The sequence below is a fragment of the Nothobranchius furzeri genome, chromosome 11, assembly GCF_043380555.1.
Source record: "Nothobranchius furzeri strain GRZ-AD chromosome 11, NfurGRZ-RIMD1, whole genome shotgun sequence".
In the NCBI taxonomy this organism is placed as follows: domain Eukaryota; kingdom Metazoa; phylum Chordata; class Actinopteri; order Cyprinodontiformes; family Nothobranchiidae; genus Nothobranchius; species Nothobranchius furzeri.
The window spans coordinates 54,584,133-54,599,821 of record NC_091751.1 but is presented as its reverse complement, the minus strand read 5'-3'; the positions used below and the strand labels follow the sequence as shown (position 1 = coordinate 54,599,821).

The following is a 15,689-nucleotide window of genomic DNA, read 5'->3' as shown; positions in this document are numbered from 1 at the left end:
TTCATGTTCGATGTGTTTTAACAATATTCTTTTTTTTCTTGTTCTTGAATTATTTCTGTTTCCCTCTGATGTGTCTCTATTTATAGAATGTATAACAAAACAACCTGACAATCAGTTTTGTCTAATCCACTAAACTTTAATGTAGTTTGTACTCTCGTACTTAAACATTAAAGTAGAAGGTGGATTTTTAGCTCATAAAACTTCCATCTGTCATCAAAACCCAGATTAAGAGAGACAAGAGAAAAATGAGTCTTAAGTCCCAGCAGTGTCTGGTAATTACTGTATGCAATCAACTGATGGCAATCAAATTAATAACATTTTTAATCTGAACACAGCTGTTCTTTAGACTAATCATGTTGTAGAGTTATTGCAGCCAATAAACTAAATGTGGTTTCTAGCTATGGAATTTTAGTCTAAATGCTGAAACTCTTTATGTTTTATCAACTCTCCTTAGTTTAAAAAAAGTATAAAACCCAAACTATTTTTTCAAGTCACATAAACTAAAATGAAAAAAAAAAATCCTTAAGAAATCATTTGTGTAGAAATCTGAAGCATTCATTCCCAGTTTAGTACCAATTAATATTATTAACCTTAATACAGTAGCATATATTCATTACCACTTAGTGGCTTGAAGCCAAAAAGGACTCTGTGGTTGTGCTTTCTCAGCAGAATATTTCAGCTTTTCAACCCCAAACTTCCTCGAAAACAGACCGTCAATTCAAATGTACAAGTCTGCCTGACAGGAGAAATGATCATCCATCCAGCACTCAGCTGCACTGTGAGTGGGAGTGGGTGGACTCTGTTTGTCAGTATAAACTGTTTTATGCTCTTCTCAGCACATTTATTCATCGAGGAAATATGGCAACTAATCAAAAATAGAATTGTGTGTAACCTGAGCTCGTGTTTCACCTATATGTGGGCAGAATCATCACGCTTTTCTGTTCCATTCATTTCACTGATGCATCGCCTCAAAATAAATTACTGGATTGCATCTGACACTGCTGAGTGGATGCTGCAGGTCAGGAGGTGGCATGGTTCAAGGGTGGGGGTAATCTATTATTCTAATAATCCACCCAGGCAATCAATAGTCCAGTATTGGACCTGCATACTTAATCTCCCTCCTCCATTTGCCCTCTTAATTACGCTCCCATTTTCTTTTGCTTTTTGCATCTCTGTTTTCTCCTTAAAACACTTAAGATTTCTCTCAGAGCACCTTCATGTTTCTGCTGCGCCCTCGGACTGTCTCTGAGCTCGAGGCTTTTCATATAGCGAATTATTCATTGAGCACAAATGAAGAAGATGGTATTTTTAGTTTGCTTCAGTTCAATTATTCACTGCACTCCTGGGCCAGTGGGAATGCTTAACTGAAGGATTACCTTGAGGTGGGGAAACCCTCCAACACTAAATAAATCCGCCATGACTTTGACAGCATAACAAATGTATGTATCATTTTAAAAATAGTGCAATTAAAAGTGTGTGAGGTGCACAGATATAGTGTATTGGGTCAACAGAGCTGATGCACTTCATTATGGAGGCTTTTCCTTGATGCTGTAAGTAACTGAACTCATTTCTCATCATAAGAAGTGACGTTTGACAGGGAGAGGTCGTTTGTTTTGCTGTGTGACTGCAAACATCTTGCAGCTTTGGCTGCAGCTTCCTTAAGGACTGGCAGGATTTTTTAGAGCAGAAACACCGTGATTGGTTTCCTGACAGGCTTGGATCCAGATGGGGAACATCATCATCTCTTTGATGACCATCCTGTGCAGATATACATCTCTGCTTTGATACTTCATTGGAAAGGTTCTGAAAGAGTTTATTTCAATGTATAGAGTTCATACTGTGCTCAAATAATTTTTTCCCTATTTCTATTCTCATGAGAGAATAGTAGATCACTATTCAACAAGCAGTTTTTTGTTACATTGACAGAAAGGCTTGAAGGTGGCCACAGAGGTTTTCAAGAAGATTTTATTTTTTTGCATCATCCAACATTATTCAGTAAACACAGCAGAACATGTTTAATTATAACTAAATTAATCTAATTAATCAAAGGTTTTGTAATTAATTAATCTGATTAACCACATTTTGATCATTCAAGACAATTTGCACCCAAGCAATTTTGGGGGGTTCGAAATAATGTTGAGGCACAGATGGCATACCCACACTTTACTGAGTATATTTCTGTAAGCACAATGTCTATTTGACTGATTTGGTCTAATTATAAAATTAACCATTGTGGGATTTGTTGGGATGTGTAAAAATTAGTAGATGTGTTTAGGGCTGAAATGAATCATCGAATGATTCGAATGGTTCAACTCATTAAATTCCTCGATTCATTTTTTACTGATTCGAAGCTTCGTTAAATGTGCGCTCCCCAGTCTGAACTCATTTTACTGGAGCACATGTGGTAATCTAGGTGCTGTGGAGGAAAATCGAGAAACCAGCAAAGACAGAAACCATTGTAAAAAGCAGACGTGGTCCAAAGTTTGAGATCAAGAGTTAAAATGCGAGCAGAATTGCTAATGCTAAGCTATCGGGCAGCATTCTCACAAGCAAGTGTGGTTCAGAAAAAACATGACAGTTGTGAACGGCTAAAAACGGAAGATAAATCCCCATCATCCCATTTATTTATGGATCTCTGCAGCGGTGTGGGGCAGAGCCTCTGCAGCTAACGTCTGGTTTATGCTACGAGTCCACTCCATCTACCGCAGGCCGTTGTAGCATATAATTCACAAAAACTTTTATGTTTCAATACAATTTGGACTAGATTATGTTGCCAACCCAAACATAATAAAATAAATATACCACAAGTTCATTGTTACACGTAGAAATTAAATGTTAGCATTTATAGTAGCTATTGAACATGTTAATGAAAGAATTAAATTCTACTCATTATATGTGAACATATTGAATATGCTATTTTGACTAGGATGAGGTCAATACAAACCTAAATTGTGAAAGAAATGTAAGTCAAATGTTGTTCCATAAAATGTTTATTAAATATGAATATCAGCTGGGACTGAGGGAACTAGACAACACCAATTTATTATATATTATTTAGCATTTTATAATTTTTATTCTCATGTTTTTTGTAGCAGACCATAATCTCATTTCACTTGAAACATCATCAAATAGAATACTCGATTAATCGATGGAAGATTCGGTAGAATACTCGAAAACTAAAATATTCTATAGCTGCAGCCCTAGATGTGTTGAAGTGCAAATGGACATGGAACATTGTAAATGTTGTGTACTGAACTGAATACTAGGAGGCAGAAGAGCACAGCTAATATATTTATAGAGGTGTAGTGTAGAGGTCAGAGGAAGTTCTGCTGAGGGTTACAAGATAAAGTCAGTTGGATAAATTTACCACCTGCCTGCTTTCTACCAACTAGAAAACATTAGAATAAAAAAGTTTCTACTTTTCTCTGTCAGTTTTTTTTTTTTTTTTTTCATGAAGAGCGATTTGTCATGATTCACCTAATTGTAGTTAAGTTGTGTTTGGAGCATGTAAAAAGGGTTTATATGGTCCAAGGGAGTAGGAACGAGTTTAATATTGGGGGGACACATTTTGGAAATCTAACAAATCTGTTGTAGGTCAATATATAGGTCAACTTCACTGAAAAAATACATTTAATGATTACTTCTGATTCTAACGTGTCACTGAGTGCTTCATGCAGGCTGAACATGAACATAGTCTCCTACCGCTATCTCCTGCATTAGCTTCTGATAGAAAATCTGATAGACGGTGAAACTCTAGGATTAGAAAAGTCTGACAGTTATGACTCTGGGCGTAAGGCAAAACCCAGAAAGACAAGAAAATAACTTTTATAGCCCAGTTCACTAACATTCTGGTTTTTTTTTTGTTTGTTTTTTTTTTTTTTGATCGGGGACCCATGAGCCAGCCAGAAGGGGAGCAGACTTAGGCTCCCCATCAGCAAGATCCAGGTGATTACCGGCCAACGTGGACGTTTTAATTATAAAAAAGCTGTTTATGTGTCAGTACTGTTTTATTTTTATTTAATAATATGAATGTAGGATATATTATCTTATTCATATGGGTACAGATGTGTAAACAGATTTAATACAAGACTAAAACTGTGAATATTCAGTCTGAATTGATCTGACTGATCAGAATGTTTTAAAATACATCAGCCAACAACGCTGACCAACAATCAGAAAAATCTGTTTGCTTCTGACAGAATGAAAAAAGAAATAATTCACTTACAACAACAGCTGGAACTACATTAATTTTCAGATGGACAAAAGAAAAAAAAACAGTGGCCAAAATTGCAGTCTAAATGCACCAGAATGCAGAGTTTAACACTTATTTTTCTAATATTTCTAAGGAAGCGTGTACAGAATGTAATTTATTCTTAAACCGTACTGCCCAGCCCTACTTGTTATGGGATTACATATTTTTAACTGTGTTTACTTATTATTCCATTCAAATCTTCTTCTCATCAGCAACCTAAAACCATCTCATTCTTCACTGTAGCACCTACCTGCACCTCAGCAGGTCTGGTTCTCCCTGTCTCACCCTCAGCAGGTCTGGCTCTCCCTGTCTCACCCTCAGCAGGTCTGGCTCTCCCTGTCTCACCCTCAACTGGTTCCTGCTGAACTTCATCTGATCTCTAATATAAAAACAGTGGACAGGAATAAGGAGTAAAAAATACTATTGGACGACTAGTGCAACATTAAAATCATGGCTGTTATAGTATTATTTAGTCGTGCTCACTTGTTATCATGCTCGAATCTTCCTCTCATCATCAACCATCTAAAATCTCACTCCACTGTAGCACCTACCTGCACCTCAGCAGGGGGGGGGGGGGGGACAAATGCGCACTTGTCCAATATTGGAGGGGACACTCAGATTAAAAGAAGAATGCACAAGTTCTTCTAAATTTGCACGGAGAAAGGTCATTTTATGTAAAAGCAAACCAAGAACAGACATAAACCATTTAAGTAGCTATTTGGCACAGATAAATCTCTGCAATTGCATAACCATGATGCAGGAAAAGGGGCTTTCTCTCTTGTGAAAATGAATAAATAATTATCTCTAAAACTGCCTTTTAGTGGAGAAAATTAGTTTTAGATAAGGTGCCTGTCTTAAAACTGATTTTGGAGATTCCTGGCGCCGACCTACATGGCATCCATTACATAAGAATGATGATTAGCTGTACTGAATGTGGTGTAAAGTTATATAACAACTGACTCACAGCTGCTAAAGGTTTTAAACTGGAAGCTGCAGCTTCCATGATGCGCTCCACTCACTGTTGTCGCTGTTCTCGTCCTTGCTGCCATCGATGGTTCCATCCGGCTGCATCTGCAGGTAGAAACCCTGCTGGCTGAAAAGTCGTGTCACGATGCCTTTCAGCTGTGGCTCTGAAATGCACACACACACAAAGAAGCATGCCATCCATCGGCAATTCCCCAGCCCCACATAAAACATGTCAGAAAAATGTTCAAATTTTCAAGATTAAAACAAACTATCTTCCTGATAAACCAGCTTTTTTGCTCAAAGATGCTTGTTGAAATCATCACAGTGAAGGATAACGAAAAGGAAAAGAATTTTGTATTATTTATTACAACAAAGTGTGCTTGCTGTGGCAGCTGGGGTGTGTAGGAATACCAATTATCTTTCTTACATAAACCAATAAATTTGGTTTCGTCCCTTAAAAGGTGATGTTTTAATTACCAGATATATTAAAGAGATGAACCTTTTAGGATTTAATCAATGTTAAAGCCTCATTATCTTTCCAAGGTGTCACCTGGTGAATGAATGAATGATAGTTAACCATTTTTAAAACCAATCCTGTTCTTCTGTAACAATCCAGCCTCCACAGCAGCCAAAACATAAAATAACACATTAGACATTTTTTTGAACGTTTGCTTTACCCACTCGAGCTGTCGGATATAAATAATACAGTGAAAGGTCTGTAATGAATTATTTTCTGCACGATGTAATATCATAAAAGGGTTTAATGGCTGTATGACTTGCAGGCCTTTAAGTGCACAATAACAGAAAATCGATGAGCATGTTGTTATGTGATTGGGTTTTTTTTATATTTCATTTGGAAATGTTTCATATTATTTGAGGCAATTGCTATTTTTTTTTTTTGTTTACAAAATATATTTTTGTGGGTTTTTCATTTAAGGAAGCTAGACTGAAGTTTTCCTATGCCCCTTTTTTAATGATAACCCTGAAGCAACCTGCATCTTTGAAGGGTAGGACAGCTGGCAAACGGCCACAGGGCTGCTCCAGGTCATTTGAAGTGTGAAGCAGGTGGAAACAGAAATCAGCTAAAGGCAAAAGAAGCACCCCCTGTAAATAACTGGGTAAATACATGCATAAAAAATACTTTTATCTGACAAAAAAATACATCTTTGCAGTCATTTAATCATTAAATCTTTTGAATTTATGTGGAAGTAAATAACAGAGCTGGATGGTGCAATAAACCAGGCGTGTGGCTTTCCACAAGGTAGTCGTGGAACTATAGGTGAATCTCAAAAACTTAGAATATCGTGCATTTATGTCAGTAATTCAACTGACATAATTTTTTAAGTGAAACTAATATGTGAGATAGACTCATTAAATACAAAGCAAGATAATTCAAACCTTTATTTGTTATAATTCTTATGATTATAGCTTACAACTTAAGAGCATTATTGTCTCTTTGATGACCATTCTGTGAAGATTTACATCTCTGCTTTCATACTTCATGGGAAAGGTTTTACAAAGAGCCTGTTTCCAAATAAAAAGTTCCTAATGATTTTTTATTATTATTTCTATTCTTGTGAGACAATAGTAAATCACTATTCACAAAGATTATTTGTTACATTGACATGAAGGCTTGAAAGGGGGCCAGACATTTTTATTGTTCTGCAACTTGGAACCGTATGCAGTAAACACAGCAGAACACATTTAATTATAACTAGGGATGGGACTAAATAAATTAATCTAATTAATCAAAGCCTTTGTATTTAATTAATCTTGATTAATCGCATTTTAATCGTTCAAGACAATTTGCCCCCAAGCATTTCTGATAAAATGTAAGAAAATTTGAATAATGTGAAAAGGTTCAATGTTGTAGTTCACGTTTCACAATCTAATCAGCAATTTAATCCAGAATACCCGATAAGGGTTCTTGAACCTTTAGATGGTCTCTCTGACTAAACTGAATTACTGAAATAAATGGACTTTTGCACCATATTCTAATTTACAACTGTATTTCTGGAAAATACTTTAAAATCAATTAAACTTTTTCAGAGCTGGACACTGAGAATAAACATTATTTTTGCGAGAGCCATTGTGAATTGTGTTATTCTAATCCATCACCTGCCAACATGAGTAAACTTGGCATTTTGTCACCGTTTAACGAATTTCATTTATCTAAATAAACTGCAAACGATGGCTCTGAATGTGTATGTGCTCTGATAAATGATGAATGTGATGGGAGGGGATGTGTCGGAGCCAAACTGTCCTCCAAGGTCAAAACAAGAGTTGGAGGACACACAATTCATTCCAGCCCAGCCAGTCACAATGCATTCCAAATGATGTAGCAAAAAGCAACATTCTGAATCTCGCTATCTTGGAAGAGAAAGACAGTTTCAGCCAGAACTTAATACAGTGATAACAGATGGAATTTGCTCGAAAGCTGGTGGCTTCAGTAATTACAAGTTCATGAGATTATTTTGTACTGTAAAAAACTACAAAGTGAATGGAGAAGGGAGCAAGTAGAGAGGGAGCTGAGTAGTGACCAACAGCAGGAGTGAGTTCATCCTGACCATCAATTCCCAACTCACCTACCCCTGGGTAAGGCCCATCAATTCCTAGGACAGGCTCTTCATCAGTCATCATGGGCAGGTTGAGGAGAATGAGCATGTGTGTGTTTTATGTGTGTGTGTGTGTAAGCACATGGGACTGTACACACCAGTAAATCACACGTGATAACTACAATTCCATAAATTAAAGCCCCGGGGCTATTGCTGACAGCTCATCGGTTCAGGCCATTAAGCAGAGAGCATGTTCTCCGTGTGTGTGTGTGTGTGTGCGTGCATGCGTGTGTGTGTGTGTGTGTGTGTGTGTGTGTGTGTGTGTGTGTGTGTGTGTGTGTGTGTGTGTGTGTGTGTGTGTGTGTGTGTGTGTGTGGGTAAAAGCAGATATTTCCTGTTAATATCTATTGTGTTTGCCTATAAAAAACGTCTTTCAATGACAGCAAACTCAAGATCATTCCACGAGAGTATGGACCATTAAAAAGACAATAGATTTACGTCATACCGGTACAGGAAGGACAAAAACATTCAGGTACACTGACAAATGGCATCATGATTATGAAATGGTGAATGTTCACCTGTTCTGATGTGGTGTTCGATAAGGAGAGACTCATCAATGCACACCAATAGACGCTACAGAAACAGCTTGTGCTTTGGCTTACACACCGCTAATCAGCACATCTTTACAGACACAGAACGAGGAACAAGGATAAAGATGATCCGACGCTGACTGACAGAGAAAATGAAACTAAAAGGAAATGAAAGGAGGCAGATAGAGAGCCACAGACGACTGGTGTTGTAGGAAAGCTTTAGGTTTTAGAGACGAAATAGGTGAGAAAATAAGCTCAAAAAGTCGAAGAAGAGGTCACACAGAAGGAGGAGGAATGAAAGACGGAGGAGATCAGCGAGGGAGAGGGTCGTCAGCTGTCACACGGGTGTTGAGCCCTTTCTTGACTCCCAATCCACCCCACCCCCACCCCCCATACCCCCCTCCCTGGCCGAGGAGGTTGTCGACATGGGCGCGAGATGGGGTGGAGACGAGGAGAAACACAGCACACACAGATGGAGGCTGAGCTACTGACCTAGCCTGCAGCCCTTATGGGACACCTGTGGAGGTTTCAAGGGTGCATCTTACGGAGGAGGGGTGGGAGGATAGAAGGAAAAACAAGAGTTTTTTTAAACAGGCAGAATTCATCAATTCTCCAGTTTATTGGCTGTTTAAAGGCAAACATATGGCATCAGTGCACGTGTAAGCATAACGAAAAAGAGGACACACACTCTGCCCCCACTGAGAGGAAAATACCTACCTGCTCCAAACAATCTCCAGTAATTTGCAATGCTTTGTTTAAATTCAAGACATTTGTAGATATTTTGGCAGAGATTGTTGGAGGGTGCTGGGGTTTGGGTCTGCCTCACATGCCTGACAGGGAGACTGTTGTCCTCCAGTTCCTGCATTAAAAATCGATGTCCTCCTGCCTCGTGCCTCATCAGCCTGTCTGCGGGACACTGGGTGGACCTGGCTGTCATTCATCACACAACAGAACTATCGGGATGGAGGGGAGAGAGTTGATCGGTGCACCGGGGGCCAAAATCAGAACAATAAAGACCCAAAAATAACATGACTGTGAAAGTTTAGTGAATGAGTGTCAATTCAGTTGGTTTGCTGCAGCAAAGCCACATTTCTGCAATAAACATTTACCATTAAAACATTTTATCTCAAAAGAGCCTTGGTGCACTGCGGTGCAACTTATCTACTTTCTGATTCCCTTTATCTTGTACTGTATTTGGCCATTTATGGCAGGTTTATTCTGAGTATTCAGTTTGTATTTGGGGACATGAGGGTGCAGGGGCATGAGGGTGCAGGGGCATGATTGGAAAGGGGTGGCTATTAGAATAGGATCAAAAGAGAAAAGAGGGGCATGATATTTTTCAAGATAATTGTTTATTATCAGAGTTCTGCTAATGTCTAAAGGGGATAACGTCATAGAGCATTGCTTATGCAGGCAGCTCCTGTTCAATATGGGAGGGGGGAATCTTGAGTCGTGCAGTGCACCGACACACATTAAGGGAACCAAATGAAACAGGTGGATTTTTTTCCTCCCACCACGGAGAAAATCTACCCTCTTCTTCCCTCTGTTCAGATTGAAGCCCTTGACTGCAGTGTAATGTTTCTGCTGCTTCAAAGAGGGGCGGGGTGCGCAGGAGGGCTGGGTGGGTGGGTGAATGGAGGTGGGGAGTGTTTTTTTTTCCTACACACACAAATAACACACATTCGTGGAAGAAAAATCTGCCTCACTGACCTGGCCGCCGCCGAACGGGTCGTTTCTTGCCGCTGCAGAAGCGGACTTTGCTGAAGACCCCCAAGAAATGCCTCTCGCAGAGAGAGCGGGGGTCCTTGCTGGGGCTGGGGCGCCGTTTGGAAGTGGAGACCCGGTCACTGTTGGACTCCCTGGCCTGGCGTTTCTGCCGGATCAGGGAGCTGGCGATCGCAGCCATCTCCCCGAACCGAGTCTAACAAAAACAAAATAAATTATAATAATGAAAAAAAACTCTAGTTCGGCAGTGGTCGGATCCAGATGCAAACAAATGCGAGACAAAATATTGTGTAATTTGGTCCACGGTTGTTTTAACTAAACGTCATCCTGTGAGTCCCGCGCATCTTTGCACGTCAGGCATCCTCTGGAGGAAACAGCAGCATGGAGTCTGCTCCGAGTTCGGATGGCACTCGGGACTTTGAAGCAGCTGCTGTGAGACGAATTTATGGCCAAGGCCACCGGGGCCGAGATGTCACTCGTGAAAACATGCAACAGTGTTTGTGAGCTGCGTTGTCATTGGAGATGCTCAGGTGCTCCAGGTGAACGGCGGTGCGTCTGCACAGCAGTCCGCCCTGCTGGCTCCCGTTTGATTCACGCCAGCTCGAATAAACGGGCTCCTGCGTGTGAGTAGACAAAACGAGGCGATACCCCAACTTCTCCTGCTCCTCACATCATCATGCGCATCGGTCAGCGACACCGTCCCGCTTGTCCTGGATGCGGAGCAGCTCTGACAGATCTCTGAGCCCCACTGTTCGGTTACGTCGATGGCAACCTCTAAATGCAGTCTTGGAGGGAGAGAAAAATGGAAGCAGCGGCTTCACTCTGCAAGGATGCTGCAGAGCTGGAACCCAAGCCAGCGGGGAGTGATTAAGAGTCCAAAAATGCAACAAATAGTTGAGGCGAACGCGCACGCTCAAGTGCTTTTATAGCGCACAAATAATGAAGGAGTCTCAACGCCAGCTCGTGCAGAATGAGCGCTGTGTCGGTGCGTTACATCCCCGACGACGAGAGGGAGTCCACAGCCTCCCCCTTCTGTCTCCGTCTCCCTCTCTCCCACCTCTCTCTCTCCCTCTCCGACTCTTTTAACGCAATCATACGTGATTGAGGTTCGTATTAGGATTTCTCCCGGGGGATGTGCGGGGATAAATGCATCATCTGCTAATGGAAGGTTGCGAACGTAAATCAGATCAAAAACGAAAAAAAATAAGTCAAAAGGCTCTTTTTGCTTAACTGACCATTTATTATTTATTTATTTATTTATTTATCTATTTATTTATTTATTTATTTATTTATTTATTTGTTTGTTTGTTTTTACTGTAGATCTGCAATAATTAGCTAAATTGAATCCTACTCATTACTGTACCTTTCCCTTCAGAGCTTATGCTTACGTGACACAAGAGCACGTTTTATTTTGAAAAACCTTCTGGCCTCCAACCCCCCTACGCTTATTAAGGGACTAAAAGATGACCTGCAACAGGTTTCATCCAAAAGAATAGCCAACTGAGGATTTACACAGTGATGCAACACAGAAAAATGGCATGATGTGAAGAGAACAAGTGCATTACGAAAAGATATTAACTATTAAAGAAACATCACCAAAGATGTTCAACCTTTCATGTAAAATGCTGTATTGTACAAAACTACAACCACCAGCTTAATCATGCATGCTAAATCACAGCTGCAAAATCATTTTTAAAAAGTGTCCTCTTAGTTTTTTTATTGCTTTTTTTTTGCAGGACACTAGAAGAAGGAAACACAAGTGTTCAGCAAACCTTTCTCGACCCTCATGATGAAACAGCATGAAACATTTAGACAGCCTGGTTTGACTGAGCCAAATCTGCTGTTCCAGCAAAACCAGAAGGAGATGTTTTCTGACCTATGTACGCGAGGGTCTGAATGTAAATAGCTGCATCCCTAGTTGGTGTTTTTCATGGCCGCACGTGTGCACTGGTGAATGAGGAGCTGAACAGTAAGGAGGAAGGAGGAAAGAAAATTATATTCAGGTGAAACTCGAAAAGTTAGAAAACCGTGCAAAAGTTAATTTAATTGAACTTAGAAGGTGAAACTAATTGATGAGATGGACTTATTACAAGCAGAATGAGATGATTCCAACATTTGTTTGCTTGTGATGATTATGGTTTGTGGAAATGTTTAATATTCTACGCGCAAAATGTCACAATCTCAGCTTATGAATCCCAAACAAATGCAAAGGGTTCCTGAGCCTTTAGATCAGGGCTATTCAATTCCGAGCCTCGAGAGTCGGTATCCAGCATATTTTAGTGGTTTCTCTGGTCCAACACACTTAATTCAGTGGTTGAATCGCCTGTACAGCAGCTCATCAGGCTTTACAGAAGCCTGTTAATCACCTACTAATTGAAATCAGGTGTATTGAAGCAGGGTTAAAACCAAAACGTGCTGGATACCGGCCCTCAAGGCCTGGAATTGAAAATGGTCTCTCAGTCTGGTTCATTAATCCATCCATTCATTTTCTTCCACTTATCCAGGGTTGGGTCACAGGGCAGCAGCCTAAGCAGAGAGTCCCAGACTTCCCTCTCCCCATTCACTTGGGTCAGCTACTCTGTGGGAATCCCAAGGCGTTCCCTTACTAACTGAGAAATATATAGACCCTCCAGCATGTCCTGGGTCTTTCCTTTTTGTCTCCTCCCAGTTGGATGTGCCTGCAAAACTTCACCAGGGAGGCATCTGGGAAGCATCCTAACCAGATGCCCGAGCCCTTAACTGGCTCCTCTTGATGTGGAGGAGCAGCAAATCTACTCCAAGCCCCTCCTGGGTGACCAAACTTCTCACCCAAGAGCCCAGACACCCTGTGGAGAAAATTCATTTTGGCTTTTGGCTTTTTGTATTCACAATCTCGTTCTACTAGTCACTACCCAAAGCTCGTGACCAAACTTAGATCGACTGGTAAATTGAGAGTTTTGCCTTCCAGCTCAGCTCTCAAATGCTTACATCACTGCAAGCAAAGCATCATTCTACTTGATGGTCTTGCACTCCATTGTTCCCTCACTCGTGAACAAGATCCTGAGATACTTAAACTCCTTCACTTCCCTGACCGGGAGAAGACACCCTTTTCTGACTCAAGACCATGTTCTCAAATTTAGAGGAGCTGATTCAGTTGCTGAAATAACAAACTTTTGCACAATATTCACATTTTTCGAGTTTCACCTGTACATTTAAAATTCTGTATTAGCATAAGTCAGACACCAAAACAAAAATGTCAGAGGTTTTATGCTGGTTTTTTTTGGCAAGCGGTAAATCTGTCACTAAGAATGTCACAAATAATCCCAGTAAGCAGCCCTCATTGTCCCCAGCTTTAAGCAGAAATGTGCCACACACATCTCAGATAAAGCAGATAAGCAATAACCTTGTAGTGTTTGAAAGCAAACAGACACAAAGAATAATCTTTGTCAGTAAAAGATAAAGTGTTTCTTAATAGGGATCTGCCAAGTCTCCTAATTCTTTCAAGGACAATTATGTGTTCACTTTTTTTCTGCAGAATTGCAAGGAACAAAACAACCCTGCAAAAATTGACTTCAGAAAAATAAACTTTTTTAAGTTACTTGAAATCATCTTGTTAAGTTTTAAACTGATGATGTGTGAACCTGCCAAAATAAACCCTGGTTGTGCCTCTCTGCCTGTGACTTTCTTTATGTCTGCTGCCATCTTGTGGTGAATAAACAGAATGTGAGGAGGCCAGATAAAGAAACAGAAGCTGAAGTTCCCACACAGAGAAGTTTATCACTTCTCAGTGTCCTTGAGATACCGCACAGAATTGTTGACTCACAAAAGCTGGAGCAAGATTTCATAGTGTAATGTCTGCTCAGCTATCTCACCAAGTCTGGAGGAGGTGAAGAGCTGAAATGTGAGAGAATGAAAGTGATTCTGTGGCTCAGACGGACCATCAGTGCCGCTCTATTATTGGCATGTAGCATCACATAAGCCAGATCAAAGCAAGCAAAACAACGTTTTTGTTAAGCAAAGAGAAAAACAAAGAGGCACAGCCAGCTTTCGCTTCGTGTGTTAAATTCAAAAAGTTATTCAAGTTTATTTAAATAGATTTGAATACATTTCATTAAAATGTTGGTTTCAATGCATTTTTATGAGAAAAAAAGAGATATCTATCCATGTTTCTACTATTCCCTACAAACGTACGCCCTGTGTGCTCCTGGTCACTCATAATGCAAACAAGTAGCTGGTAACTTTTTTTAAAAGTCTAACAAAACCTGACCACTTGTATCAGGTCAATGTGGATGTCGTGTTAGTTAACATAAATTAAGAAGAAGGATAGTAATATTTCAAGTTGTGTGAATTCCTCACAGAAAGAGTGTTTCAGAAGCGGGAGATCTTCAGGGTTCATTTTAACAGAGATAAAACCTGATACCACAAAGGAAAGCATACAGGTGGAAACATTTATTCCAACATTCATCCATAAAATACCTTATCTGGTGTTATTTTGAATGAATCTGACTAACATACTCTCTGCTCATCCTGCTGGCAATACATTGAAGCTGTAGAAGTACGTGTTTATACCCTTGTTTCTGTTATGTGACTCTGTAATGCTGCCTTGTTTTAGCAGTAATGTGTCTCTGCTACAGAACAATCTGGAGTTATGGAGACCATCCCACACCTGTATGTAATCAAAAAGGAAGCATTTGGGCAATCATTTCTTTTGTTCTCAATAATTCAAATTTGAACTTTGTTTAAAACTTTAAAAATTAGCCTATAGTGCTAACTTCCATTTACTTCAGTAACTCAGCTTAGACTGAGAGACCATCTAAAGGCTCAGGAACCCTTTGCATGTGTTTTAGTTTCATTTGCTGATTAGAGTTTAACACTTTGAGTCTAGAATATGGAAGCTTTTTGCAATATTTATCTAAGATTTTGAATGTGAGGTTTTCATAAGCTGTAAACCATAATCATCACAACTATCACAAATGAAGGCTTGGAATATCTGGCTTCGCATGTAATGAGTCCATCTAATAAATTAGTTTAACATTTTAAGCTGGAATACAGAAAGAAATGAACTTTTGCACCATATTCTAATTTTTTGAGTTCCAACTGTAGATTTGTTAAATGAATCAGCACAATTCAAATAAAGTTTTCAGCCTCATACGAGACAATCATGTGTCTACATTTGGCTGCCATTTCTCTCAGCACCTATGAGCTGACTCATAAAGTTTCAATTGAGGTCATGGGGTTCATGTAGTGAGTAGAGATGCAGGAAAAGGACAGGAAGGACTAAATATCCTACAGATCCCAGTGTGCACGCTGCTTTTGGTACAGCTTCCTCAGAGGAATCAGCTGTGCTTAATGGAGTTTCTAATTGTCTGCCCTGAATCTGAGAGCTGGGGAACTTCAGATGGTAACACCAAGAGGCATGTCCATCAGTAAAAAAAAACCTTCTTGTTGTAAATGCCTTTGAAAACAGTGAAGTGATGTTATGAGTGAACTGTAGCAATGCAGTGAAGTGCTACAAAAAAGGCCAGGGGGAAGGGTTTCAGCTTTACTGCCCAACACACATGAGTGGTTGTGTATTTTTGTTAGTTAAAGGCACATGCTCATCTTAATTTGGTTAAATAAAGT

At 39.9% G+C, this 15,689-nt stretch overlaps 1 protein-coding gene across 6 annotated transcripts in view; it reads right to left on the bottom strand.

The window, feature by feature from the left end:
- The window catches only part of fgf12a (fibroblast growth factor 12a), a 48,495-nt gene that overhangs the window by 19,610 nt on the left and 13,196 nt on the right, over positions 1-15,689 (bottom strand). For 2 of the 6 annotated variants that reach the window (XM_015957004.3, XM_015957003.3), the window contains exon 2: positions 5,272-5,382. In XM_015957004.3, coding sequence (XP_015812490.1) covers positions 5,272-5,382 — 111 coding nt within the window. Of the gene's footprint in view, positions 1-5,271; positions 5,383-8,855; positions 8,904-10,073; positions 11,260-15,689 lie in introns of those variants that run through there. The other 4 variants (XM_015957001.3, XM_015957000.3, XM_054740072.2 and 1 more) reach the window with 4 other exon arrangements.